Source organism: Dicentrarchus labrax, unplaced genomic scaffold, assembly GCF_905237075.1.
Source record: "Dicentrarchus labrax unplaced genomic scaffold, dlabrax2021, whole genome shotgun sequence".
Taxonomy (NCBI): domain Eukaryota; kingdom Metazoa; phylum Chordata; class Actinopteri; family Moronidae; genus Dicentrarchus; species Dicentrarchus labrax.
The window spans coordinates 1,071,090-1,098,962 of NW_026136707.1; the positions used below are offsets into that span (position 1 = coordinate 1,071,090).

Below are 27,873 nucleotides of genomic sequence, written 5' to 3' on the forward strand. Positions count from 1 at the left end.
CACCATAAAAAGATGAACTATTATTAACTCCTCTGCCAAATTGACACTTTTCACTTGCATTGAACAACAGCAGATGTAACGTAAGTGTTTTCACCTAAAGAATTTAACTTTACTCTTTTGTCTGTTAGCGTGCTACAGCTCTTTCTCTGGGAAAAAAAAGTAGAGGAAGTCATGTTATTTAGGTGGCTGGTTTATTGGTAACAAACAGAATAAGAAAGAAGAACTTGCTGTTCAGCATCAGTGGGATCACTTATAGAAAGTCCTAAAGAATAGTACAGTATAGTACCGCAGCAGTACCTCCCATGCTGAATGACAAGTGATCACAGATCTAATCTTAGCCACCACTAACTGTTGGTGCCAATGCAAAGGCGTTACGAATACAGTTCCTTAAATGGCCATTATGATAAAAAAAAACTCACTTAAATATGGACACAGGCACGCAATTGTTATTTTTAAGTTCTTTACGATAGACTAATTTGTTCTCTCACATTATCTAGCTGCACAACAGCAGGAAGAAACAATTAAAGGTTGTTAGTAGTAAGTAAGTAATGCTCTCATATTAACATTGTTAACTTATCCAATGCAGTACACTGGTTTTAAGTGAAATTTCTTTTCTTTATTGGATGGCTCACCATCACATTCATTCATTCAAAATTCATGTCTCCTTATGGAAGAATGAAGAAAGAACTGTAGTGACTTTTATCTAGGTCAAAATGTAAATTTCCAAAATGCTTCCTGCATACATTCTGTTGGGATCCAAGGATACCTTTAAATATGAACTTGTTCATTTGAAGTGTTTAACTGGACCAAAAAGGGATGTTGGGCCTGACCACGTGCTCAAACAAAGGAACTGTCCTGGGGCCTTGTTGGAAGTCTAAAAGCCTGTTGCAATGCAGCCAAGGTGTGGTTTAAAAGCCATAAAACGCCCAAACACCAGCCTTTCATTGGTCAAGATTCCCTCTGAGCCCAGACCTGTCATCAAGGTTATTTCAGCCAGAGAGATGCTCTTCCCGCTCTCCTCTCTTCTCCCTTCAATTCGCTCACACCCACACCTTGTGATAAGTTTCAGACCTCGGTGCAGCCTGCCCCGCCGACTACGCACGACTAAAGATTATAGCACAGCACAAAAGCCTGCTTTTTACTGCGATACCTGCACCAGCGGACATCGCACAGCAGAGACTGTTTGGACTTCAGAACCACAATTCTGATCAGCCTGGCTCACAGGACCGCCGGCTGACACCCGTAGCTCACCCGCAACTCTTTTTCATCTCCATTGGACATTTGGTAACGTACTGGGCATAGACAGACAACAGTTAACGGCTAAACAAGGACTGTTTAAGTATTGTTAATGTTGCTGATGTGTTTTATTCAGGTCACTGTGGTATTGTGATGTTGATTTGATTAACTGAGGTTACTGTAGTAACTGTAGTCTCTGAGACAGTGCTAAGGTGATGTTAGTTTAATGCTTCACACAGATATCGTCTTTGCATACACTTACTCCATTTTTAAAGGCACCGTTAATCTAAGATCACACACATACATATTCGGTGTAACCCTTATCACACACACGTGGAGAGGGATTCAAAACCTCCCGCCTCTCTATTGCCTAAACCTTTTACGACCCCCATGCATGCATGCACGCACGCACGCACGCACGCACACACACACACACACACACACACACATACACTCCTTTTTCCTCTAGCTTTGTTCCTTTAAGTTAGATTGTATGTTTTGTATTCTCCTCTGTTTGCTTTTATTATGTCTGGTTGATAAATGTTTGTGAGTAATACCAACCTCTTCTATGTAACTCCAAAAGCTCTGGTTTGTAATTATTAATTTAATTATTAATCTGACTTCTGAATTAATAGTTTAGTGTAATTTTTATGAGACTGATCAATCGATTATTGGTTATCATTCCCTTATTTAGGGGGGTGCCCCGAGGATCTTTAATATTAATTAAAGTCATTTTCTATTATCTTTTGATAATTATAATTTTTGATAACCATTAATTGATTAAACTAATACAGCTAGACCACTCTTACACCCTACGTCGTAGAGCCCGACAATTCCCATAAGTCTCGGCTGTAATTTAGTGCTTGTGTTTAGTGCTAATTAGCAAATGTTAAAATGCTAAATTAAGGTGGTGAACATTGTACCTGCTATGTTTAGCATTGTCACTGATTGTGTTAGACAACAGCATCTTTTAATGGACTGTTACAGAGCTTGGGAAGTCTGGGACGGATTGAAGGAGTTTGGACTAAACCATGATCCCTGTTGGAAGTCTGTGATGTTTGGAATCATTGACAGAAACAATAATCTGACCACATTGAACTGCTACAACTCATAATAAGCATTGTTTGTTTTAAACGGTGGAAAACAAGATCTGTCATGGTCATATATCAGACTATTATAGACAGTAAGTAAACTAAACAAATAATCACTGAACTCCGGAGGACGAAAGCCCTGGACAAAAGTCAGCGCCTCCCATGAGACATTCTGGACTTTTAATACAGCAATTTATAGACATTGAACTCCTCTGGACTCTCTGACTGTATACACTTTATACATGTTTACTGATGCACTTACAACAAAAATGGTAATGTAATGTTTTATGATATATAATTTGTAATGAGTCAAATTTAATAAAGTTGATTAAAAAAAAGCAAGGGAGTTGTAATCTGCAACTATGCTGTTAGATGCCACTAACATCCTACACACTGGGCTTTTATATATCTGTTTCTTGGTCCTCATAGAACTGACTCACAGACACACTGAACAGGCTGAACATTCTCCATAAGGGGAACTGTTTGCGTTCGTCATTACTAAAGAGATTGCAAAGAAACAAGATGTTAGCTGTCACATTACCCACAGAAAGTGACATCATGGCTGAAAATAAACAGAAGAAAAAGAAAAAAGGAAGAAGTAGTTCACACTCCCTAACACATCAGTTACATTTTGCATCAGCTTCATGATGCGGTGACTAAAAGTTGTATGTTGAGATCTGCATTTCTACTTGGGATACTTGCTGTAAATATAAAGGATTTTCAAAACTGTATTTCATCAGATATTAATTTAATGGTAGCTTATTCTTAATATAGCATAACACACATATGCACACTCTACCTCTCCACACTTCCCTTGACGATTTCACATCCTGCATTAAAAGTATTTAAAGCCCTTTCTCTTGTTTGTTGAAATTTTATTTTTAACCATACTTCTTCTTTGTCTGTTATTTTTAAAAAACCTTTCTCCCCTTTTGTTCTTATCTTGTGGTCCAAGTTTTTTTTTCTTATGTTTTATCATTGAACCTCAGTCTTATTCTTTTTTTTAAATGTCTTTAATGTCCCCAAGGAGCAATTTGGTTCACAACAGGTAGCCAACACATACATGTTTGCACAAAAGCACATAAAAACATGAAATGATAAATAAATAAAAACATAAATACACATGTACATTTTTTTTTTTTTTTTTTTTTTTTTTTTTATTAAAAAAAAATTTTAAAAAGGCCCACTCTGGCCCACTGCAATTAAATGTGTATATATCCATGAATTAAATTATTTGGGTTATTGTCCTTTTACAGAGAATTAAATACTCCAGCAATCAACATCACAGATTGAGGATTTTTTTTTCTTGTTTTTGTGCTAAATACAACTTTAAACAGTCAAACCTAACAACATGGTGTGGAGTGTTACTCAGGTTTGATGGAGTTGGTGTATCACTTCAGCTCCTTCTCACACATCCAGTAGTGTTGACTGTTACAGGTATCAGAGGCCCAGTACACAAACTGGTTGTTTGCAGAATAGGCGCAGGGAAAATGTTGAGCATCTGGTAGGTGGTGGTAGCTGGTAGGACTACAAAACATTTCACATAATCAATATCATCAATAATCTACATCAAATGTAACAATTTATGTGTTCAACTGGCATTATTATGAATTAAAAACTTAAACTTGATGATTTTAGTTTGGGTGAATTTGGCACCTTGCTGCTAATGTACTCTGCTGGATGCGTAAACAGGTTTGCTAATGTGTTTGACTTGTTAAAGAAATCGTTAAAAGCCATCTGCCGCAGTCAGGTTAGCTGGACCATATACCAAATAAAGCACTTGATGTGCTGCCTTATAGATCGCTGGAGCATCGAACAGACAGAACATTTAGTGCAGTATTTGTAAAGTTGTTTATAATAATAGAAATATTAATACATTTTATTTATAGAGATTTTTTTCTATAGAGATATATATACAAAATTGGGCCAATTGCATTTACACACTGTCACTTGACTTCTGCTGCTTGAGTATGGATCCTAAGGAGCAGATTTTGCATCAGTACTGGCCCACAGATGGGTGAGAAAACTAATTGTGCATTTTGAGTGAACTATTCCTTATTTCTTACTCCATCCACTCATGAAAATTGGACGACTATGTCATGCCTTCACCATTCTAGGAAAATTAAAATCGGCTTACAGAACATTACTGAATGATGCTCATCAGTGAGGATTTAGAAGTGGGTATACCCAATGTTGACTGAGAAATAAGTGGATATACTCAGTATACCTGCATATACCCTGCCCTTACACAACGTTCTCCTACCTAAAGAAAAAGAGAGCATCTCAAACCATTGTCTCTGTAACCCTGGATTGCACCTTAGGAAACATTCAAAAAGCCTTAGGGATAAGTGTACCTGGTTCCATCCACCCATGTCCATGTCCATTTTTGATGCCTTTTTTTAGCCTTCAAGCCGATCCATACGTCAGACCTTCCCTTAGTAATGAGAACGCACTGTGGGGAGGGATTTGTGATTTTTATATGCTTTAACAAAAAGTGTTCTAAAAGATAAGAATGTGTTTATCATTGCAGTGAAACTACAACAAGTAAAAGTAGCTGAATGGATGCAGGAAAATGTAATAGAAATCATAAATACCTCTTCATTATCATCATTTAAAATCACCAGATGAGCTCCTTTTGCCTCACAGTCTTTTTTGGCTTGCCACCAGGTCATTTTCACAGGAGACAGCCAATAACAGCTGGACGTGTACTGGTACCATTCCTGGGGACAGCTTTGGAGGTTTGTTACTTCTGGTCGGAAACAGGACAGGACAAACAGAAACAAGACAGAAGATAAGACGAGGCGGGACAAGAAAGAAACAACATGAGAAGAAAGGGCAGGAAAAAAATCCAGCTCTGAAAAAAAATATGAACTACTTAACATTTAGAAAAAAACCCTCACCTGTTTCAGAAAGCCTTTCTTTCAGCAATTCCTTTATGTAATTTTCATATTCTCTGAGCTTGTCATTTAACACATCATTCTCTCTGGCCTGGTTGTTGTTATCGACCTGTAACTCTCTGTTTTCCTTTTCTAGTTGGTCTTTCTCTCGAAGCAGGGCTGACATCATTGTGATATTTGTAGAGCAGATGAGGTCAGAGTTGTTACAAAACCCAACTAGGAAAAAAAAAGAAGTTCCTCCTTTTGGGTCAAAATGGGAAACGTAAGAAAAATCAGCAGTAAGAGAAAAAGACAAGGTAATCAATTCAAGTCTAAATCGAGTCCAACTACAAACATTTCTTGTAGTCAGTGTTTTAAATGGGTTTTCATTTGCTGTGTGCCTTTAGTTTATGCAATCTGCAATACTCTGCTGCTTTATTTGGCCTTTGCTCTGCGATGTGGAAGGTGCAGGCTGATACTCACTTCCTTGGAGCCGGAGAGAAACATTGAGCGCTGACTGTACGATGCACAGCAGGCCGAAGCTGACTCCAACAACCAAGAAGACTTTGGACCATCCTACAGGACAACACACACATACAGCATCTGCATGGTTGTATTACATCCTATAACTACTAATAGTTCAATGGAGAGCCTGTCCTGTAACCACTGTTCGACAAGTTCGATATATGGACACTGATACAGCCTCATTTGTAAGCTAAGGACTCTCCAGAGCTCTAAATAGGTTAAATTTACTAATTTTATAGAAACGTATTTCAAAGTGCTTCAAGAAATGAATCCAATGAATCCAATGAACACACATAACTAAATAAAAACATTGTTCAAACCTGATTGGCAATTTTCTCTTTTCTCCGAACTATTCCTCCCTTCTTCAGCTGTTGCATTGACGTAGTCTGCCATGTCTATTCTTTTGACAGTGACCCTGTTGAACCATCTGTTAGAGATAGTGATGTGCTGTCCTACTGTGTGTATTGTATTTCTAGTCACCAGCTGCCTTTTCTGGTGTGGGTGTGTGTATATTTCATCATTGTCCATCTGTGGCTAATGATTTCACAATGACTGTTGTGTCAGAAAAAACACAGATAAAACAGCGATTGTCAATGTTGTGGCAACAACGTTTTGGGAGAATCAATTGGCTGAAATGGAATAAAATATTGTTTTCAATAGTGTTTTATCACCTGAAAATAAGAATCTTTGTGATTTTGTTACCTGAATACAGAAGCCCTAAAGGGCCATGTATTCATACATTTTATTTCCTCCGTTTTCCCGTGATAACCAGTTAATTTTCTCGAGATCTCAAGATAACGAAACTCTGTTTTCACAAGATAACAATATAATTAATTTGAGATCTCGAGATAAAGACTGTGATATCCTTGGTCCAATCAGCCGCGCTTAAATTTACAGCGTATTAACTTCCGGTTTTCAAAATAAAGGTATTAAGAACAGTAAGCTATAATTCGAACCTACATTTAAAATAAAATATGTTACATGAAAGTGTTTCATGCACCCATGATGAATAAAAAACATACTTAATATCAAGCATTTCTACTGCACCAATGTGAAGAAATGCCAAAACAAAAGCAGGTAAGCAGGTACAAATATGGTATTTTATTGTTGAATTTCTCCAAATTGGTGCAGTAAAAATGCTGTCAGTGATTCAATCTGATCCAAACATTCAGTGTCTGTGGGCTTTCCCAGACAGAACACACAGGAAGCAATGACTTGCATGTTTCCTGTCTAACATGATCAGTCACTGATAATTCCACGAAAAAGATGACGGCTTATTGTTGAAGGCGGTGCAAAGGTGTTACAGATGAAGTTGCTCAAAATGCCCCAAAACAGTGAACAAGCTACAAGCCCATTCAGATATTTTTCTTAGAAAATGGTCGACTCTGTTTTTCAGAGTAAAGAGTCATTTTGTTGAGGATTGTCCCTCCTTTACTTAGCAAATGTGTTACTTACTTACAGGACAGGCTGGCAGATGATTCTGTTAGATAAGTTAAAAGTTTAAGTAAAGTTCTGTCATAAAAACATTGTCAAAAAAATGTAGCACGATCATAACAGTCACATCCCATTCTAGTACATTGTTAGCCCGGTAGCATAGCCAAGGAGTCTTCATTAGCCTGTTGGTGAATTAATTAATAAGCAGATGATTTTTTTATTGTTTTACGTTGTATAACATATTGTGTGCAGGGATTTTTTTGTCTGTGATTGGCTTGGCTGCATATATCTGCGTACAGAGTTTAGTCATAAATCTATGAGTGAATATGAGTGAATATTTGCCATTAAAAGAATACAGAATACAATTCCAGTGCAATTCTCATGTTGCTGAATCTGAAATTAGCCAGTTTTTTGCTTAGTAATAAATAAGCATTGTGTTTCTGTTACGGTTCTTTTGGAATTGTTCTGCCGCAGTGATAAAACAACTAAAAGCAACACTTAATAAATAAAAGGTCTATGTTATGGTCATTTTTGTGTTGCTTTAAAGGTTTCACCTCTTTACCTACACTTTTTTATTTTCTGGCTATTGTATGGCAAAAATTGCAGCAATCTTCAAAAATGCCCTTCAAAAACCACAGGGTGGCGACAAATGTTTAAACTCATGTTTAATCTGAGGTCACTGTATTAGAAATAATCATGTTTAACTGCTCTGACAATAATGGACAATAATCACAAGCTCAAATTGTGCAGTAAAGCTTTGTGCAAACCCAAACAACTTTATTTTACAGTCAAGATCGAGCAGATATCAAATAAGGCACCATTAATGGAAAACAGCTACAAAATGATGCAAAAGACATCTAAAATATATATAGTGAATTGATGTAAAGGTGCAGCAGTCTCAGGTTTATATATATTATCATATACTTTTTCTAATTTCTAAAGATAAATATAAACTTCAGGAAAATCTAGGGGGAAAATCAGGGTCCAAGTGCTGATACCCCAAATTCCCCTGATGAAAACTGTTCAGTGAAGCAATCAAGGCAAAAATATTTTATTGTTCAATGTGTTTAGGTGGTGTGCAAAACAAAACTCAACAATGGGAAAGATATCTATCTAAGTTTCTAGTGGTCAGAGGTAATGGAAACACTGGTGTATAACTGAGCACAGAGATACGTATCCTCCACCCACACGGCAGCAGACACACATCATGCAGATCGTGCACCTCAGTGAAGTATACTTTCAGTTTGCCTCTGCAATTTTGAACTCATGCTGTGGTCCTCGTGTTTATCTTTAATATAACCTTCCAGTGTAAGTGTTGGAGAATGACTTGGCTTACTCTACCTACAGTGCTGTTGTTGGTGAATTTGTGTGTGTCGTCTGCCCAGGATGGAGGTTAGTGAACAACTTTCTTTCTTGGTTTTCTTGATACAAGATACTGTCATTGCTGGGAGAACGTCTCATGGGGTATTAATAGAAGACACAAGTAACACTTTAGTCCTCATTATAGAGTAGAGTTGATCACGTACAGATAACACATTTAATCTAATCTGGTTTCCCTGGTTTGAAGGGAGCTATAAGTATAGTATATAAAAAGTCTATAAAAGGTGTTGTTTTTTTCTTAAACTTTCATTACCAAGAGAACATTTTAAATATGTATTTTTATGTATTTGTTCAATACTTTTACTTCTAATCTCAATCTACATTCATAAGGTAAATGCATGCGCTTTAATGGATGAACTGTGTGCGATGCTCTACTGAAACATGCAGCCTAGAGTAGAGCTGCAGGTGAAAATTACTTTTCCCCATTAGAAAAACACTATTCGGCTCAATATCCAGTTGGCAAAGGCCCTCCAGTGGAGTACAGCAGGAACATAGGTCTCCATCAGAAATTATTAGTTGTCCTTTTACAAATAATTTCACTCTTTGCAGTCTTGATACCCAGACATTTGTACATATTCAGGGTTTGGAGGGTTACTTTAAGGGTGTAATCTGATACGATAGCTAATTACCTGTTAAAGAAATTTAGCCAGTAACCTAATCCAAGTATCACAATAGTACAGTAATGTAACATGATTACTTTCACTTTCACCTCAACACCAAATATGTAAATAAAGATGAGAAGATATTATCAATAAGACTACTTTTACTATAAGAAACAATTTAATCAAAAGAAAAATCTAGATTTTTAGCATCAATAATGTGTCCTCTGCTCAGTGTTTTTTAAAGAAAAACTATAGTAGCCTGTAGTCCATTTTCAGAACTGGAAGGCCAAACTTGCACTGTACTGTGATGCTGTTCCCTTTTCTGCTTTAAAGACAAAATAATGGTGAAATTTCCTTCCAGTGAAAGAATGTTGTTTCATTGGAGGCCATAACAGTGAATTAGCAGCAGTAAGATAAGCTATGGTTTCACTCCAGACCAGATGAGTCTCATGAAGCGTTATAACATGCATGCTGCACTGTATATCATTATTTATTTTAAAATGTGAGGGATTTCAGTTACCTTTTTTATAAATTAAATGTAATCCTTTACTCTTCAAGCCTGTACATATTAAACATATAAGATTTAATTTGAGTTAATTAGTAACCTTTAGAGGTGCTGGTAGTTGTATTTTGCTACTTTTGGACTGAGCCAGGTTAGTTGTTTCCCCTTGTTTCCAGTTTTTGTACTAAGCTAAGATAACTGGCTACTGGCTGTTGACATATATTTACCGGTCAGGTATGAGACTGGTATCAATCTTCTCATCTAACTCTTGGCAAGAAAGTGAAAATGTTGAACAATTCCTTTCAGCTACTTAAAGTAAATCAATGACTTTATAAGACTAAAACAAGGTGGAAACTGTCTAGTAACCGTTCTTTCTTTCACATTTTTTCCTTTGTGCTCTAGCGAACGACACCATACAGGTCTTTTACAAACAAAAAACCCTCACTCCTGCCAGAGGCTCATCGGTCAAACTATCATGTGAGGCACATTATGACTTCGAGAAATGCAGACTGCTGCAGGTTGTTTGGTGTAAGCAAGGTGTCGAGCTGACGGACCCCAGCAAGTACTTCACCACAGTAAACGAGACAATCTCTGATGAAAACAAGACATACAGACGCAGACAGGTTGTGACAGAGATTCTCGACCTGACATCAAAGGACAACGGTGACATTTCAATGCAAGGCCTCATGTGACAGTGACACAGCAATGGGACATTTCATCTGGATCAGTGTCAAAGGTATGTGGTGATCAAGAAGGGAAAATTAAATTAACTCACATTATTGTCACAGTATTGCCATGAAACTTTATACACACATCTATGGTCCCCTGAGGATGGATATTATTTTCTTTGTCTTGCCTGCAGCATTTATATTACCTTCTTGGTTACTTCTTTCAGTGGGAAAGAGGCCATTTTATACTGATGATGCACACTGATGCCTGTCCTGCTCTGTTATGTTCTCTTGCAGACTGATCATCTGACCGAGACGGCTCCTTTCACAAAGGATTAAAATGGATTAAAACAAGATGAGTGCATCAGGCTGCATTCTCCAAAAGCATCTTGAGAGAAATGTATGCTGTATTCTAAGTCTATAGAATAAATTGAACAAAGGTTTACTCCAGGTTTATTTTGTTATCTTTTTTCATCATCTGTTGTAACTGCTTTAATGGCCTTTGGTAAGCAGATTAAATTTCTACAATATGACCTTGTCCCCAGACCTTAGCAAAGACAGCTGATGTTACTTACACTGTAAAAAATGTCTGTAGATTTTACGGGTGAAACACTGTCAAACCTTGACAGCAAAAGACTGAAAACTCCAAATAGGTTAGGTATATACAGTTTATGTGACATTACAGAATTATTACAGATGGTCAATTGCACATAAATCTCATGACAAAAACTTTTTTATACAGAATTCATATAGTATTTTCGTGTGGCAAAATCACTTGTTGGTAAAAATGTATATTTATAAGGTAAAATATGGAATAAAACTTCAACTTTAACTGTAAAATCAACAGTACTAATATCCTTTTGCCGTAATAGTACAAAAGCTCTATTGTATTTATTACAATAATGTTCTGGCAACCACAGTTTTTGCCGTAAACATAACTTCTTTTTTACAATGTAGATGTTAGTTGGTGACTTTTGGGCATATAAAAACCCACTCTGTACGAGTCATTTAACATCATCATTAATTGTGGTGTACGCTAAATATTAATATATATTTTGATAGGGAAGAAAAAATAAATAGTCTTGAAACAATTTCATATTGATAATAGAGGTTAAATAGGTTTGTTAGAACATAAAATCCTATTTGCATATATTTAAGTCATGTACATTGAGAGTGGGTGATATGCCAATATATATACAGTATACTGCGAAACAATATAAATTTGTCAACCACATTGCTGTGTACATATTAGGTTGAATGCATGGTAAATATTATATTTTTGATTTTTCAATGAACGCACTGAATTACTTTGCATTGTCAGAAACCAGTGAACTCAAAGCTGATTGTGTTGTGATATGCAGAGCCACACCAACTGCAACTGGTTTGTTGCACTCTGCAGTCTGCCTTCAAACGGTTTCCTTCGCACTGTGTTTATTTTCAGGGCCATGCAATCCCTACAACATTAGAAAATGCCACATCTGTTAAAGTAACAACAACAAGAATAAGCCTACACTATATGGCGTTTGGCAGTTTATATAATGCTGATAATCCTCACAAAGCATGGCACTTCCTACTTTATTAGAATCAGTTGCTGTATTTATTTTGAGATCTGGTTGGAAATCGGGCCTGTTACTTGTTATTTTCTGTACAAAATAATTGAATTCAGCATACAAGCACGGATTGCAGCTGTTGTAAAACCATGATAGGTGAGATTGTAGCTGCATTGCTCTGTCACACTCATAGAGAATGAACTTGCAGATGTGACTCCATTTTAATATACAACTATTCATCATACTAGTGGAGAGCTGAAGACACAAAACCACAGGACAGGAAACTACATTGGTTTCGAAATCGTGTTTAAAGTACACAGTAAAGAGGAAGACCATACGTCATGTATTCTTGTCGGTCATAGGTTGTTTTGTTTTTTTTGTGTGTGTAAAATAGAATTTGGGTTACTAAACATTGTGACCCTGCTCTGAGAAGAGTTTGCAGATTTAATAATAATTTTTTAGACCGACATTCCATCCCATCCCTAGCAGCATGGCTCTAAGGATGGCAATGTCAGTCTGTCGGTCCACCACTTTGGTCCTTAAATTATCTCAACATCTGCTCAATGGATTCATAAAATTTGGTTTAAGATTAAAATTTTTGCACATCCTGCAAAAACAACTACATCCATAAAACAAAGAATTAAAGAATGGATTGGATTTATCAACATTAACACGCAGGACAATGAAAAAAAAGGCAACAATATTAAATGCCTTAAAGAGAAATTTAGTTATCTGTGCTCTGAGATCAATATCAGCTCAGATATATGCTGAAATGTACAACCAAACCAAACAAAAAAATAGAGAAAACTTTTCCAAGAGTATTTTGGATGAACCAACTTGATGTGCACTGTGTGTTGCTGAGATTTTTCTTGTGCTTGTTGGTGGTTAATTCTGGAAATGTATGCATGAACTTTTTCACAATACTAACACAAATTTCCCTTTAATATAGCATATAAAATGTAGCTTTACAATACAGGGTAGATGTTACTGTTAAGTCAGACCACTGAGGTTTCTCTATGTGCAGCTTTCAGACCTTTTATCCCCCATGCGCTCCAAAGGCTAACAGCGGGGGACGTGCGCACTGAACAGGAAGCCATATGTAGAGCATGTTGCAAGATGCTCGGCACAGCGCTTCGACCGATTCACACCACAGTTGTCTCATTTAACAGTGCCATGTACTCAGCTATAAAGTTATATTCTACGTGCTATATTACAGGTCGATATTTGTATTTCTGAGTGTTGTTAAAAAGTAAATAATGCTAAATAGGTTAGATGATCTTGAAATATCAATTCTCTGCAATCTCATTTTCTAATCAGCAAGAGGATCTTTGTAGGCCTTTGTGGAGCAACCTTTATTAATCACAGCAACCCTGAGGGCTGTTTGCTGCTTGTCGGGGTTTGTGCTTTAAAGGACAAATGTGACTTTTAGACGTGATCAACCTTGTATTGTTGTCAAATGCTTCATGCGGGACCCTGCTGATGAATGGTTGTGGCAAGACTTTTTTTGCTTTCATTCTCAAGCATTTAGAAAGTCTTATATCCAGTGGATGTCTCTTCCAATAAATTAAACTTCGTGCCAGCGTGAACCAAAACATTTGAGAAAGCACCGGCAGTCACAAAGCCAGTGAAACTCCATTCAGTGATCATTTCCTTAACATTAAAGGAAATGGTTACTGAATGAAGGTATGAGACTCTGATAATACAGACACAATACACAGACGTTTATAAATAGCCATCCTGAGTTATGGATGGTGACACACTGACAGCAGGACATCTAATATGGATGATTCTCTGCATTGTCTTGCTGGCTAACCAGAGCTTTATGCTATATGCAATCTGAAACCAGTGACAGTCACTTTTGATGGGTGTTGAATCACAAGTTTATTTTGGTTCCACTACACTTTAACTTGTCAACAACGCACTCCTCTGGACGCCTTGTGTATTGCTAAACCGGAGAAGATCATACATTTAGGGAGTGTGTCATCAGTAATGAATAAATTACACTCTAATCCAGTAACGATTTTGCTAATATATGAGTGATCCTGAGTGGGATACCGTATATGTACTTATATGTTCTGGGGCCCTTGTGTTGTATATGCATTTACATGTTCTGTGTCCTTTTTTTTGGGTCTTTGTTGATGTCCTGAGCACACTGAAGCAAATCCCTAGCAACTTGCAGCGAGTTGTATGGCCATAAAGTATTGAATCTTGAATCTTGATCTTGAAATATTATAATTAAGTTAACCACAACATGGAGTAACATTGCTGTCTTGTCTTGAACGTCTTCTTTGTTTTGGACAACGAGGAAGTCTGATATTTTGATATACAGTGAAATAGCACAATGTGGTTGTGTCCTAATATCTAAGTCCATCAACAATATAACCACAACGCCTCCTATTGATTCTGGTTGGGGAAATGTGCTGCATGTCCTACCCCTCTATCTGTTTCTATACAGTAAACTATCACATTAAGAGATGAAGGCTAAAATAATTGTCTATTAAAAAAGCACAATGTGTAATTTCTGTTTGTCAAAGAAGAAGACCAGCAGCAGAAAGTATTTTAAAATTAGACCACAGTCAGAAAGTAAGACAGTGAGCCATTTCTCCTGAACAATTATAGACTGAGTGTAAAATGACACAGTGCAATTGCAACACATCTTTTTAATACAGTCAGGCTAAAATGGTGAAAAACATTAAAAGGAATTTATACAAAATTAAAAACTCACCACATTCAAAAATGATCTCTTTAACTTAATATCGGGGGAAATTATACTTGAGGCAATCAAAATACTCAGGAGAAATATGTCTGAAGGCTCACAGAGAAGCCAAGAAATGTCTCACGTTGATGTTAAAAGCTAATTAAGTTTAAATTAATCATAGCCACTAACTCCAGCTGAGGGCTTTGCTGAACAATCGCACCCCTGTTGGCATTTTTGTGCTTCATAGTTCCACATATTTCCACCTGTCAAGATTCCAAGAACTGTCTCCATCTGTTGGCGGAGGAGCAATTAATGTGTCAAAAGGAATAAACTACCCCCTCTGCACCTCCCTCATGTTCCAGAGGATTCAAACCAGTAGGCCACAAGCTCTCTTCTGTAACATTTAGGCTACCGATTCCACCAAATAATATAATCATTTCTCAGTCTTTTGTTTTCTCTGCCACCTTTGGAGATTCATAAGGTGAATGACATCAGGAGCTCTGTGGTCGCCCGGGCTTGGTGAATTTGCTCTGCAGGAACACTCTGGGAACACAAAGCCCCTCCTTCTTGTTGACCGTCTCTCTCAGGACGTAGTCGTTAGAAACAGACTGGAGGCCCGTGTCCTCAAACAGCTCAGCCAGGAACTCTGAAAGAAGACGAAAAGAGAAAAACTGCGACTTTAGAGCGAGGGAACGAGGCAAAATGAAGGTTGAGGTGTTTTCTGTTGTGTCATGAAATATTAATAGAGCCTGACTCTTGTCTGTCACTGCATCCTTCCCATGTAGCAGTTCCTGTACAAACAGCTGTATAATTCACAATTCTTTATACTATCTTCATACCACCATTGGTGCAGGCGAAGATCTATGAACTCTAAAAACAAGTTAAAACCAGCTTATTGCTCAGCACTTATGTTTGGGAAGCAGACCAACAAGCATTGAAATCACAAACGGTTACTCAATCTATCTACCTTTCCATCCATCTATCTTCAGTCTCAATGACACAGACCCTAAAAACACCTTCCCTGAAGTCACTTACTGACCTTTAGAGAAGAAGTAGGACCTGGTGCCGTCTTGGCGGACGTAGAAGTTCTCCCCCAGCTTGCTGCCGGCTTTAAATCGGAGCATGGCGTGGTCGTGCAGGCCGTAGTCCCTGAACAGGACGATGCCTCCAGGCTTCAGCACCTTAAAGCCACATGTACACTTCATTACATTAAACTGTCCGAACCAGCTTGTATTAGGGAGTTACCACCAGACACATGCTGGTAAGTAACTGCCTCGAACTTTAGCAGCAAACATCAATCTTTGTGCCATTTGTTTGTACACACAGTAGATTATCTGTATGTTAAACAAGTATGTTAATGATTATGTATTAAAAAGAAATGATCAAATTAAACTTCTTTGTTTCGGCAACCCCTCCACTTGAGTCTCTCCACCTGGCTGTGTCTGCTCTCACCCTGCTGATGTTCTGCAAAGCCAGCTTCATCTTGTCCGGGTGGATGGCCGACAGCACGAAGATGAGAGTGATGACGTCCACGCTGCCCTCGGGCACATTGTCCCTCAGATCATCGTTAGTTAAATCGCACTGGAAGGCACAGCAGCGCTCAGGGCAGTACAGAGGGTTTTGCTGTAAAGAAAAAGCAGATAATGGGAGGAGATCTGACCTGATTCTGTTTTGCCTTCACTTGAAAACTGTCCTGTACACCCAGTTTTTCTACTGTTATGCACTCAGTCAGAATCTTTTTAGAAAGCAGCGGCCTAGAGGTTGGAGGCTTGTGACCAATTACAAGTGATAAGTGAGCCCTTCAGGAAAGTGTTAATCCATCAAATCCTCCAGCAGAACTGTTTCGGCAGCCGACAGCAGAAAGACCCGGGTTTGTACTGATGATTCACAGGTCTGTGTTTTAGATATCGTACTTTGACAAATTCAACAGCTCGTGGCGAGAAGTCACAGGCGTAAACAAAGATGTTGAGGTCATCCTCCAGCAGAGGGAAGATGCAGTTTCCTACACCGCAGCCCGCCTCCAGCAGCACCAGCCTCTGGGACTCAAACTGCAAACCAAACAGCACAAAGACAGAACTATTTCATACCCACAAACACCTGCTCATCACTTTATTCATACGTTATCCTGCACAGATTTAAACGATGGAGGGAAATACTGACATTTTGGTGTTTTTTAGTGTAATTTTCTTTTGCTGGATCACCTTTTATTCCCACAGCGACAACATTCACAGTAAGATGTTAATGTAAGGAACTACATTTAAGGATTATTATGCATACAAACTGAATTTTTTTTATGAATAAAACATGTTTTAAGCTACTTTAACTTACTTTAAAGTTACAACAACTCATTACTCAAGCAGATATACCAACATAACTTAAAGTAGGGTTTAATATCTGGCCTCTTGGGTGTGTCCTCTCACCTCTCTGCAAGCCTGGAGCTCTTCAAACTCTCTGGTGGTCCAGTGTCTGTCCTTGAAGAAATGTGTAGCGTTTCTTTTGTAAAACAGGTCCCAGTTTTTCTGAGCTTCTTTCTCCAACTTCATGTGTTTGAAGTCGGACACCAGAGCCCGCTCCCCGCCGACTCTCTGCGGCCCCTCCGCGGTTAAACCTCTGGCGGCGGATGTTTTGGTCTGTGCGGGGACACACGGAGACACCACGTCCTTTGACCCCTCGTCCTTTGACCCCACGTCTTCCTCGGTAGCTGTCATTTTAACATCACCAGGGAACCGTGTCTCTTCCGACCGCGCCATGAGGCTGTTAGAAAGCAGTTTTACAGACGTTACTTATCGTACATTGGTGGGAAGACAAACATTTCAACAGACTTTACAGCCACTTGAGTTATTTAGATTATAAATAACGCTAAAACTAACTTATTGTTTTAGAAAAATCTTGCGCCTAGTTCGATTTTCCACATTTCACGTCCATGTTTGTCCGTCGTTTAAATTCTTCCGGTTAGCATTTACAATTTAATTCCGTTTCTTTTCTGTGGCGTTAATAAAAAAAATCATCGCTAGTCACCCACTGAATAAAACATACTGTAATAATCATTTGGTTTAATTAGATTTTCAAGCTTTATATGTAATTGAGAAAAAAAAAAAAAAAAGCAGAGTTGCTATGGTGATTTGTTTTTTTCGGCCACATTTGCTAGCCGCACCGAAAGCGGAAGAGGAGTGACGAAAAGGGATTGTTTTGCTAAAGGCTAACTGTTGTCTCACAGTGGATTTGTTATTCCCTCTCTAATCGGCGCTGTGAGCTCCCAGAGGAATATCTCCGGACACAAATGTGAGTCGATCGAGGGAAACAAACGGGGGAAACATGAACGGGAGCACGAACCCGCTGCTGGACAAAGAGGAGCATGTGTTGAAGCTCGGAGAAAGCTTCGAGAAGAGGCCGAAATCTTCCTTTCACACCATCAGATGTGAGTGCGAGTGGAAAAGTTAGTAGTAGTCAACAAGACAGACAGTAAGAAATGTTGAAATTGGTCCAGGGTTTAGTTTGCGAGTGGAAGAACAAGCAGTGTGTGCTCTGTGTATGCTTCATCAGTCAGAAAAACTAATAATATCTGTGGTAAACATCATGTAGGTGAGCTCTGTGTACAGTGTTGTTGGATATATTACAATATTGTTTATTATTGTAAGTAAAAATGTGCATTTTGCCTCTTTTTGAGAACCTTTGACTCTCATTTACAAGCCTTTACTAAAGGGTGTAATACTGCCTGCAGCTGCTGTGTGTCCTTTCTTTCACTCACTGTGATTGAGTGTGAAGAGGATGTGTGCCTCTCTGTCTGAGGCTCGTTTATTATTGTCTTCACTCTTCATAAACTGACATTAGACGCCTGTTGGAGTGAAACCGAGCTGCACAAAGATGTGTGGTTTGTGATTAGTCGATTCATGGTTGATCGCCAGCTGTATTGATTATAGATTCATTGTTTTGAGTCATTTTTTTTTAAAGAAAAGAAAGTCCAAATTCTCTGATTTCAGTTACTCAAATGTGAATATTTTCTGTTTTCTTGAGTCCTCTATCACAGTAAACTGAATATCTTTGGGTTGTGGACACAACAAGACATTTGAGGACGTCACCTTGGGCTGTGGGAAACGGTGAACAACATTTTTCACCATTTTCTGACATTTTCTGGAACAAACAACTAATTGATTAATTGATCAAATGATCAACAGATTAGCCAATAATGAAAATAATCAATAGTTACAGCCCTATTGTGCAGTGAAACAGAGTTACGATCACATTGCACTTCAGCGCCAGTAATGGAAGTAAGAAATAAAGTGATATTGGCATCTATGGTGACAGAAGAAATTACAGAAATGTCAGTGATGTTTGAGGTTATTCATAAACAGTGTTAATATTCCATTGTTTGTCCATCTGTTTATTTTTCAACTGTGTGTCACTTTCTGTACATATCATGGTCACAAGTCTTACAAACAACAAAGGAAACCAAACATTTTAAAGAAGAATATTGGCTTTTTCATTATGATCTGATTTTTTTAAACTTTCTAATATCAACAGCAGCCATAAAAATCCATTATCTGCCAGGCACACACAGTCATAATAAATATACAGTTATATAACTTGTATAACACAAAGTTAAAGAAACTGTGTCAAGCCCATTTTTATTTTGCATTGTCTGCATTTGAACAGCGTCCGACCCAGTTATGCTGTGCAGGAGACTTCTGGTTTTTGTCCTCGTGACTTACATCTAATCAATGTCCGTCCTTTTCAGATGACTTTAAACCGGCATCTATCGACACAAGCTGTGAGGGAGAGCTACAAGTTGGGAAAGGAGATGAAGTTACCATAACGTTACCTCACATCCCGGTAAGACCGTCTGCGGTTCTCTGGTTTAAGTGATTCTAAATTCACCAGACACTTCTTCACCAACCCTTTAATCGCAAATACTTCGGAGGAGATGTAAATGTTTTTAAAAGGCTTTTATGAATTGTTGTGAATTAAAAAGGTTGCTGTTTAGCACCCAACACTATGTTTTCTTAGAGAATGTAAGTGAACAGAAACACAGTAGCTGTCTGTAAGGGAGGAAATCAGTCTAAGAACCTATGGTAGCCTCTGTAAAATAATGAGGTTAAAACATGAAAAGTTGCTATTACAGTCCCTTAAATGTGGACAGGTCATACAGGCAGAGTGCCCTAAATTACTATAACTGCTAGAGACAATTAAAAGAATACTTGAATAGTTTGTTGCCCATTACTTTTACTTCATCTGACATGTTTATGTAGTAAGAATCTTTTGCAGTTCCCACTAATATTGTAAATTGAATGACTTTCTGAGATTTTACAACAAAGTTAAATTCATGTGAAACCTCTTTAAACATGTCATAAAGTGTTTTTCGTAGAAGAACTGGCTCAAGTACACAAGTTCAAAATCCTTTTAATCAGAATCCACTTTATTGGCCGAATATGTTGATACATTGAAGGAATGTGACTCTGGTTTTCAATTTACTTCAAATACAGCGACACAGAACAGCTGCACAGTAGGATACACATATAACATAGATAGATTCTTTATTGTCCTTTTCAGGAAATTTGTTGCCACAGTCTGTGCATACACGTATACACACAACATTACCACAGGATTAGACATCTAAACACAACACAGGTAATTACACATAACGGCTACCGGGGAGTTTTGTATAGTAATGCTAAGTTTCGTCCCTTCTGCCATAGCGAGATGAATCAAATGTGTCGGTATGTGTTGAGTAACTTTTTCTGTACCCAACACACTGTGCTGGTACAGAAAAACCTTCTTTTTCTTTTTGCCATGGTATCGAAGGAGATGTCGAGTATCTTCTTTTATACTAGTATTGCATCCCAGATTAAAATTCTGGTATCGCCACAAGCTTTGGTACATTCGGTACATATTGGGATTATTGTTGTTCTTCCAGGGCTCCACGCCTCCCATGACGGTATTCAAAGGAAACAAGCGGCCGTACCAGAAGGACTGTGTGCTCATCATCAACCACGACACCGGGGAATTCGTACTGGAGAAGCTGAGCAGCAGCATCCAGGTCAAGAAGACTAGGTGAGAGGTCAAAGATCGGAGACGTTCAGATAATGACAACATTAAGTGAGAGAGGAAAAATGTAGCAATCTGAGCTTCTGTTAAGATAAATTCATGTTCAATTTACCTTTAATGTGCAGATTTGTTGGTTGCCATAACGAAGCATAATTGTTAGAAACCTTTTTTTTTTTATCCATTCCTCACAGGGGGAAATTATTCTATTGATCTCAAACCATTAATTACACTGTGTAGTTTTGTGATTCCATTCAATACCTTTTAGTTCTCAGACTGACATTTTATTGTCTGTGCATTTTCCATTAGTCTAATTTAGAATCTGAGGCATTCTTCAGAACCCTTTGGCTCCACCTTTTGGACGTTTATTATTACTACACCAAACCATATTTTTCGAAACAGTTGTTTATGTATTTTGGGGCACTGATAGTCACTTACACTATCTCCCCCAAGAGGATTTTCCTGCTGTTAAATCTGCAGTAGGTAAGTTTTATAAAAACATTTTTTTGTCATATTTGCTGAAACTTTTACGACTGTAGCAAATGAGACAGAAATTCTGTGAAAAAATCTGGTTCTTCTGGCCCGTTCTTTGTGACATTTGCAAGAATCCACCAGGCCAACACCGCAAAAACAGCCCTTCTAGAAACTAGTAAAATATTCTTGAATTTAATAACGTTTTATTGTACTGAGCAAAGAAATCTGCCAGTGGGGTGAACCAAATTTGCTTGGCTAGAATTCTTTAACTTAGCATAAAAATCTAGCCATCTGTTTATTACAAGCAATGAAAACTCCGTTATTTAATATACGATTAATAATGGGCAAAAAAGAGACATTTTAATAAGACAATTTCTCCAAACAGCATAATAAAAACAAGTGACTTTGTCTTAAATGAAGGCACCAGAAGCATTTTTATTTTTATACTTTATTTTTATTAAAACAATGAAAAACAGCTGCTTCATTTCCAACACTGGGACAAGACTACTTTCTCTTAAATTGAGAAGTTGTGCGAGAGGTCTTACTCTTAAAATGAGTGAAATAATTACTCTGCTGGGATATTATGCAAACCAGCTGTAATATCTTATCAAGGCAAAGTTAGATATGTTTTCTTAAAACACGATGACTTTTCTAATGCAGAAAATATAGACAAATTTCCCAGAAACAAGACTTTTTTACTTTCTAGAGATTCCTCTTTTGCAGTGAACAAAAACGACCAATCAGAGCCGAGAAAGATAGCTGATTGTGAGTCTTTTTCCCAGGTCGTCAAAAACAGACACGCTGGGACCCTGGGAATGAAACTCAGCAATCAACTATCTTCAAGCCTTCAACCCAAAGGCTCTTTATATCTTTCTCTGCTCTGATTGGTTCCCAGTGGATTCCTAAAAGTCCCATTTGGAGCACTAGAATGAGCCAGAGGAACCTAATTTTTTCAGAGGTTATCAGTCTCATGTACTACTGTCAGAACACAGTGAACATTTCAGCAAAAATGTCAGAAAGTTATTTTTTATAAAGGTTACCTACTGCAGCTTTAAGATTCAGGTGGATCGAGAAGACCTGCAGGAGATCAGAAAGAACTAATGTGTGTGTGTGTGTGTGTGTGTGTGTGTGTGTGTGTGTGTGTGTGTGTGTGTGTGTGTGTGTGTGTGTGTGTGTGTGTGTGTGTGTGTGTGTGTGTGTTTCAGGGCGGAGGGCAGCAGTAAGATCCAGGCTCGGATTGAGCAGCAGTCGGTCCGGTCCAGCCAGCCCAGTTCTCAGTTCCGGGCCCCCACCAAGCCCGGGACCGGAGTCAAGGCCTCCCCATCTCCTTCTAAGGATAATCCCTCCCCAGAGCCTCAGCTCGATGACATCAAAAGAGGTAAGGAGGTCCAGACACGACCACAGCCTCACTGCAAACCTAATCATAACACATGGACCATATAATTTTAGTTATCGCACGTATGGTGTGCTTTAACAAATATTTGGATAAACGGATCAGTGGGAATGAGGAAGGAAAGGATGGAATATAAAACAAGAAAGAGATGTTGACCTTGCTGCTGTTGGCAGAGCTGCGAGCGGAGGTGGAGGTGATAGAGCAGATGAGCAGCAGCGGCAGCAGCAGCTCCTCCGACTCAGCCAGCGCCTCGGGGAGCGGCGACGACAGCAGCAGCAGCGACGCCGAGCACGACTTCCCCCGACCGCTCACCCAGACCTCCCCCAACCGCCACCCCATGGCCAACGGAGGAGCCGACCGGCAGCAGGGCAACAACCAGCTCATGAACACACTACGTGAGTGTCTTTTTTTTTTCCCATTAAGAGAAGGAAAACCTTGCTCATAGCTCATGTCGTTGCTGCCAGTTATTCCTCATAGGACACTGATTTGTCCGAACCATTGTGGTTTGGATAGACTGCAAAGATTAAAGCCTGGCTCGCAAGTCCGGCTGAGCAAGGTATCCTAAAAATAACAATCTACAGTGGGCCCAGTTAAGACCTGTAGTGAAGTAAAAACAGCCCTGAGTTCAAAGCAAGCGGTGATGATGTTATATTATTATATTATATATATTATATTATATATTATTATTATTTTGATCATGAACTGATTTATTACAGTTTCTTATAATCATAAACAGAATTTTATAAAATGATAGCATATGATTGTTTCATCTTAATACAATATACAACAATCTGTTAATGATGTAATTGTTGCCCAGTTCACTCACTTTGCACCTGTCTTGTACAGTAAATGGGCTGGTTCCTCCACCAGACAGAAGACTGGCGATGGACATGGAGATGCCGCCTTGGTGTCAGTATTTACTGGCAGAGACGCTTCAGTAAACAATCTTTAACGTGTTTGTCTTCTGGTCTTCACAGGAAACGACCTACAGCTCAGCGAGTCGGGCAGCGACAGCGACGACGACTGAACTCTGGTCAGTCTCTCTCTCTCTCCACACTCCTCCTCCTCCTTTCTGCCTGGTTCACTTATTCCTTTGCTGTGATAGCTGACCCCAGCTGTATATCTCGGTTTGACTGTATTTTTCATTTTATTTTAGTATATCCTTAAAGCTGGCCAGCCTGGAACTTTAAGAGTGTATTTTTATTAGATGTATATTTTGTTTTGTATAGCAAAACTTTAGAAAAAGAAACTTTTACTTGAGAGGTTTGGAAGAGTATATATTAGAGTGCACATACATATTTTCTGTACTTAGAGCAGCTAGTTTTCTCTACCTGTATCATCTGTTTTTGTGGTGTTTATCGTAAGGCGAGGAAGAGATTGTGTTGAAGTATCACCCCTCATCCTCTCACCTGGCCTCGTCGTTTATCAGAGAAGGTTGTGGGAACCCTCTCTGTCTTTTTATTGGTTCGCTAAGAATACAAAAATTGCAGAATTGCACAGATAGCCTGTGCAGCCTGTGCATGAGCAACAAATCAAAGGAAAAAACATCAATTTTATCATCAGCTTATGTAGTGGGTTGAGATCAGTGTAGAGCTGCCTTACTGATCTCAACTTTAGTTTCTTAGTCACAGTTTTAAACCGTTTGCTGCGTTTTAAAAATCTCTCTCACCTTCATTCGTTAGAAATGAATAACTCCTTAACGCTTATGTCCTTCATTAAAGGATAAGGATATACTTTATGTTTGTTATCGTCAATAAATCCCATGAAAAGACCAACCCTGGCTGTCTGTGGCTCTGAAGACATGAATCTATAAAAACAGCTCACACATAAATAGATTTATTTTCTAAAAAAGCACAGTAGTGTCCTTAAATAGCTGGACGCAGGAGTTTTTAGCAAACGTTACTAAAACAGTAAATAAGTAATTTCTTGGGACTATTTTCAGCGGCGGATTAATCCACATTTGGTGCTCCAGTGAGTATTTGTGGCAGTAGAACAATGTATGTGAGATTGAGTTAAAATAACCCACAGTGTGTATGTTCATGGTAATAAAGGAACATGAATAATGTAACATTGATCTGTTTTTAATAGTTTTTTGACAACATTGGCGCTTTTGATACACACACAATAGGTTTTGGTCTTTTCATGGGATTTGCTGCCAGTAAGAGAAATATATAGAATTTTGCCAGTTCATAAAACAGTTATCTAATTAAAGTGGAATTTACCTAAATTAAATTTCAGGTTGCTGTTCGGTAATTATTTCACTTCAAGGTTTTGGCAGAAGTTCAAGATTAGTGACATAACCTTATAGGAAATCTGATTTAGATTCAGACTAATTTGATTTTGATTTCTGGCATCTAGTGCCACATAGCACAATGTCTACGAGTTGGAGCCAAGTTACAGATGTTTAAAGCTGCATTTAAAACTCAAACTCACAGACACACAGACCTGATATATATCAGCTGATTGTGTTGTTATGCTCATGTGTTAGCAAACAGTTGAATGTAAGTCTAGTACTCACTTTCCTTTAAGCTCTGTCCACCAGCAACTGAGACTCAACTGTGGCTGCAGTTGTTGATGAGAGCCGAGAGAACTCAAACGTACAGTTTATCTGTAGCTGGAGAATCAAACACTATGAGCTTCAAGAGGCTCACAATCCCAGCCGAGCTGCAGAGGTGGCTGTTAATTAGCAGTGTTACCAAATAAAACATAGGCAGCCATTTGATTGTACACTACATGCCCTGCACCAAACAGAGGAGGAGTTAGTAAGTTGGTAGTTTACTACAACAAATGCATTTTCTCAGCTGTGTGTTGGTATCTCCATCATTACTTCCTTCCTTCTCGTCCTTTTCCAAAGTCACAGTAAATCCCACGGATTCACAGTATAACCAGTAACAGTATCATAGTTGAATTTCAGAGAATTACTGATGATATCAAACACTCCACAGTCTGTTAAGATCATCAAAGTTAAAATCGGAGTCTAGATTTGAGACATTACAAAAACACCTGAAACTCAACTTATAGATGATTAAATCTGGAAAAGGGAAAAAGATTCCTCAAAGAGCTTTATTTTCCTATTTTTTCTTTTCCAAATGACCACTATTTGTTTCACTTTTGTTGTGTCAGCCATGTCGTTTTTCAAACAGAGAATATCTTATTTTTCCATCATTTTCATATAACACTTATATTATTGGACCATTCCATGCCTTACAGCATTTCAGTTTGGATATGAAGGTTGAATGTGTCGTTTTCTGAGAATGCCAAAGAGTTGAACTGCCCCTCATCATGTGCAGAGAGCAGGAACGTTCAGAGTAACAGTGTCCCGTCAGTGTGTAAATGTATTCAGTATTCAGTATCGGAGACTGTGTTGTGTACGAGTAGTGAAGTCAGTGATTATCTGCAGGAGTCAATATCATTCGGTGTTGGTTGTACAGTATTGTGTATACATGGTATCATTATTAATGCATCAAAGGCAAATCACAGAATCATGATGATTTGATCAAATGGACAAATTTAAATGTATTAATTAGATCTGAACTAATCTGATGTTAGAGTCCTGATCAACTAACAAATCTGTAGTTGAGGAAGAAGAAGCAGGAGTTATTTGTCATTACCCCACAATTGTTTTCTCTTATTTTACCTGCTGTAATTAGACACTTAGTACCATAGAGTGTACAATATGTAAGGCTGCAACTAACTATTTTTATTATCAACTAATCTGCTGATTATTGATTTAGTGGATTTATTAACAGTTTGGTCTAAAAATACCAGAATGTACTTAGAGCTGGGTATCATTTCAATACTATGACTTTGATACCGGTTCCTGAACAATACTTTTTTTCGATACCAATATTATGAAATACATTTTAACATTGTATCAGACTATTTAAAACATAAATAATCAAAAGGAACTTTAATAACAAACAGTGAACAGAAATGTGGTACCGAATGACGAGAGATTTTTCAATACTTGATAGCATCGAAGCAATTCAGTCGGTGCCATAGACGTTTGGTGCTGACATTTTTTTTCTTTTTAACGATTTACTAATGAATATTACACATTTTAAAAACCCAAATAGTTTTGTGGCATTTTGAAATGAAACCCTTCAATTACAGGTAAAATGATCTGCTATGTAACGGTTGTTGGTATTTCATATTGTAGTTGTGTTTCTCAAAAGCTTCTTGAGATGAGGTTCAGTTTTGCTTGTTGAGCTCACAGAACTGAGGATTGTGAGTTATGAGATGCCTGTAAACAGTTACTGACCTACCACACAGTACTCAAAACCATAACAGTTTTAAAGCTCCTGCCTCTTAAAACAAAGTACCAGTTTATTGTGGAAATTAACCGTCTGCAAGTTCAGACTGTGGACCATTAGTTTGTAAACCCTACATCACCCGTCAGTTGTTGTCCTACTCAGTTTTAAACTTCTCCCGTACTTGAAGTCGAAGTGGATGGTGAGTTGTTGAATGAAGCAGCCACTGAGGCAGGTGGCCACTGAAGTCACACTCACTGGTGTTCCCTCTGAAATCTGTTTTGTTGTATTTGGTGCTTTAGTTCTCATGTTTTTGTTTTAGTGCTACGTTTACGTGAAACATGTTTGTACAGATCTGTATTAAAAGTGTGCAAATGTATTAAAAATTTATGTTTTCCCTTTTCATTGTGAGAATAGACCTTTTTCACAGCAGCCATTTTGCCTCGAAATGATAGGGTAAACACAGGTGTTACTAACGATACTAATTAAGGTTAGTACACCTGTGTTTACCCTATGTGAAAATGGCTGCTGTGAGTGAGTAGCCTTTCCTTATTGAGTGCTGATAAATCTGATTACTTTTATCCTAAGGGGGATTTATAGTTGTGCATTAGGGCTGCAACTAACGATTAAATTCATTACCTCATTATATCTCGTTATCTTTTTCTCAATCGCTTAGTTGTGAAAAATCCCTGTTTCCCAAAGCTCAATGTGACGTCCTCAAATGTCTTGTTCTGCCCACAAACCAAAGATATTCAGTTTACTGACATAGAGGACTAAAGAAACCATAAAGTATTCACGTTTGAGAAGCTGAAAAATGAAAATAGTCAACAATCAACCATTAACCAACTGACTGGTCTCAACTGTTGCAGCTCTATAAAGAGGTTACAATGAAGCTACGGACCACACATCGGTATCGATACCACAACAACGTTTGGTCAGCTCGGACTGCTTGTGTTTATTCCGACACTTATCTAATGCCGGGTGAGATTGCTGACATTAATAAGATTATGAAGTTAGAAGTTAGAATAAAATGTTTTTTTGTGTATAAAAATAGAGTTGCTGTTCTTTCTTTTGATGTATTCACTGTTCACATATCCATAATGAATATGATCTAAAAGGCTGGAGGAGGCTGGCAACTTCAAAATAATACTCTGG

The 27,873-nt window shown here is 38.1% G+C and overlaps 3 protein-coding genes and 2 long non-coding RNA genes across 7 annotated transcripts; 3 read left to right on the forward strand and 2 right to left on the reverse strand.

Moving 5' to 3' along the window:
• Positions 1-3,457: 3,457 nt before the first annotated feature.
• LOC127367064 (killer cell lectin-like receptor subfamily B member 1A) lies at positions 3,458-6,205 on the reverse strand. 3 transcript variants are annotated; one of them, XM_051406592.1, is made up of 6 exons: positions 6,049-6,205; positions 5,687-5,779; positions 5,228-5,464; positions 4,922-5,073; positions 4,682-4,779; positions 3,458-3,854 (listed from the first exon to the last, which is right to left on the reverse strand). In XM_051406592.1, exons 1-6 carry the CDS (start codon positions 6,119-6,121, stop codon positions 3,719-3,721), a joined length of 789 nt encoding a protein of 262 aa, XP_051262552.1. In that variant the 5' UTR covers positions 6,122-6,205; the 3' UTR covers positions 3,458-3,718. The 3 variants fall into 3 exon arrangements, with proteins under 3 accessions (XP_051262552.1, XP_051262553.1, XP_051262551.1); XM_051406593.1 differs by having other exon boundaries at positions 4,922-5,076; positions 5,228-5,440; positions 6,049-6,204; XM_051406591.1 differs by having other exon boundaries at positions 4,922-5,076; positions 6,049-6,204.
• On the forward strand, positions 5,471-6,052 carry LOC127367074 (uncharacterized). The gene is made up of 2 exons (XR_007885434.1): positions 5,471-5,520; positions 5,611-6,052. It is a non-coding gene; the product is annotated as an uncharacterized LOC127367074 (long non-coding RNA).
• Positions 6,206-8,399: 2,194 nt separating the features above from the next.
• On the forward strand, positions 8,400-10,759 carry LOC127367072 (uncharacterized). Its single transcript, XR_007885432.1, has 3 exons — positions 8,400-8,554; positions 10,049-10,382; positions 10,612-10,759. It is a non-coding gene; the product is annotated as an uncharacterized LOC127367072 (long non-coding RNA).
• A 4,140-nt stretch (positions 10,760-14,899) lies between these two features.
• Positions 14,900-17,493, reverse strand: mettl6 (methyltransferase 6, methylcytidine). The gene is made up of 6 exons (XM_051406588.1): positions 17,433-17,493; positions 16,983-17,316; positions 16,476-16,610; positions 16,015-16,185; positions 15,602-15,743; positions 14,900-15,208 (listed from the first exon to the last, which is right to left on the reverse strand). Exons 2-6 carry the CDS (start codon positions 17,310-17,312, stop codon positions 15,054-15,056), a joined length of 933 nt encoding a protein of 310 aa, XP_051262548.1. The 5' UTR covers positions 17,313-17,316; positions 17,433-17,493; the 3' UTR covers positions 14,900-15,053.
• A 168-nt stretch (positions 17,494-17,661) lies between these two features.
• eaf1 (ELL associated factor 1) lies at positions 17,662-27,104 on the forward strand. The gene is made up of 6 exons (XM_051406594.1): positions 17,662-17,980; positions 19,298-19,392; positions 20,474-20,610; positions 22,281-22,453; positions 22,642-22,863; positions 23,446-27,104. The coding sequence occupies exons 1-6, from the start codon at positions 17,878-17,880 to the stop codon at positions 23,493-23,495; spliced, it is 780 nt and encodes a 259-aa protein (XP_051262554.1). The 5' UTR covers positions 17,662-17,877; the 3' UTR covers positions 23,496-27,104.
• Positions 27,105-27,873: the final 769 nt, after the last annotated feature.

What these genes read in the sequence shown, in the direction of transcription:
- mettl6 (XM_051406588.1), bottom strand. Translation starts at nt 17,312, where the DNA reads ATGGCGCGGTCGGAAGAGACACGGTTCCCTGGTGATGTTAAAATGACA. An exon ending in AGCTCCAGGCTTGCAGAGAG is followed by an intron (nt 16,611 to 16,982) that starts GTGAGAGGACAC and finishes TTTGGTTTGCAG; the next exon opens with TTTGAGTCCCAGAGGCTGGT. An exon ending in CTTTGCAGAACATCAGCAGG is followed by an intron (nt 15,744 to 16,014) that starts GTGAGAGCAGAC and finishes TGTGGCTTTAAG; the next exon opens with GTGCTGAAGCCTGGAGGCAT.
- LOC127367064 (XM_051406591.1), bottom strand. Translation starts at nt 6,121, where the DNA reads ATGGCAGACTACGTCAATGCAACAGCTGAAGAAGGGAGGAATAGTTCG. An exon ending in TAAATGATGATAATGAAGAG is followed by an intron (nt 4,780 to 4,921) that starts GTATTTATGATT and finishes CCCTCCCCACAG; the next exon opens with TGCGTTCTCATTACTAAGGG. An exon ending in ACATGGGTGGATGGAACCAG is followed by an intron (nt 3,855 to 4,681) that starts GTACACTTATCC and finishes AATGTTTTGTAG; the next exon opens with TCCTACCAGCTACCACCACC.
- eaf1 (XM_051406594.1), top strand. Translation starts at nt 17,878, where the DNA reads ATGAACGGGAGCACGAACCCGCTGCTGGACAAAGAGGAGCATGTGTTG. An exon ending in ATCCAGGTCAAGAAGACTAG is followed by an intron (nt 20,611 to 22,280) that starts GTGAGAGGTCAA and finishes TGTGTGTTTCAG; the next exon opens with GGCGGAGGGCAGCAGTAAGA. An exon ending in CCAGCTCATGAACACACTAC is followed by an intron (nt 22,864 to 23,445) that starts GTGAGTGTCTTT and finishes TGGTCTTCACAG; the next exon opens with GAAACGACCTACAGCTCAGC.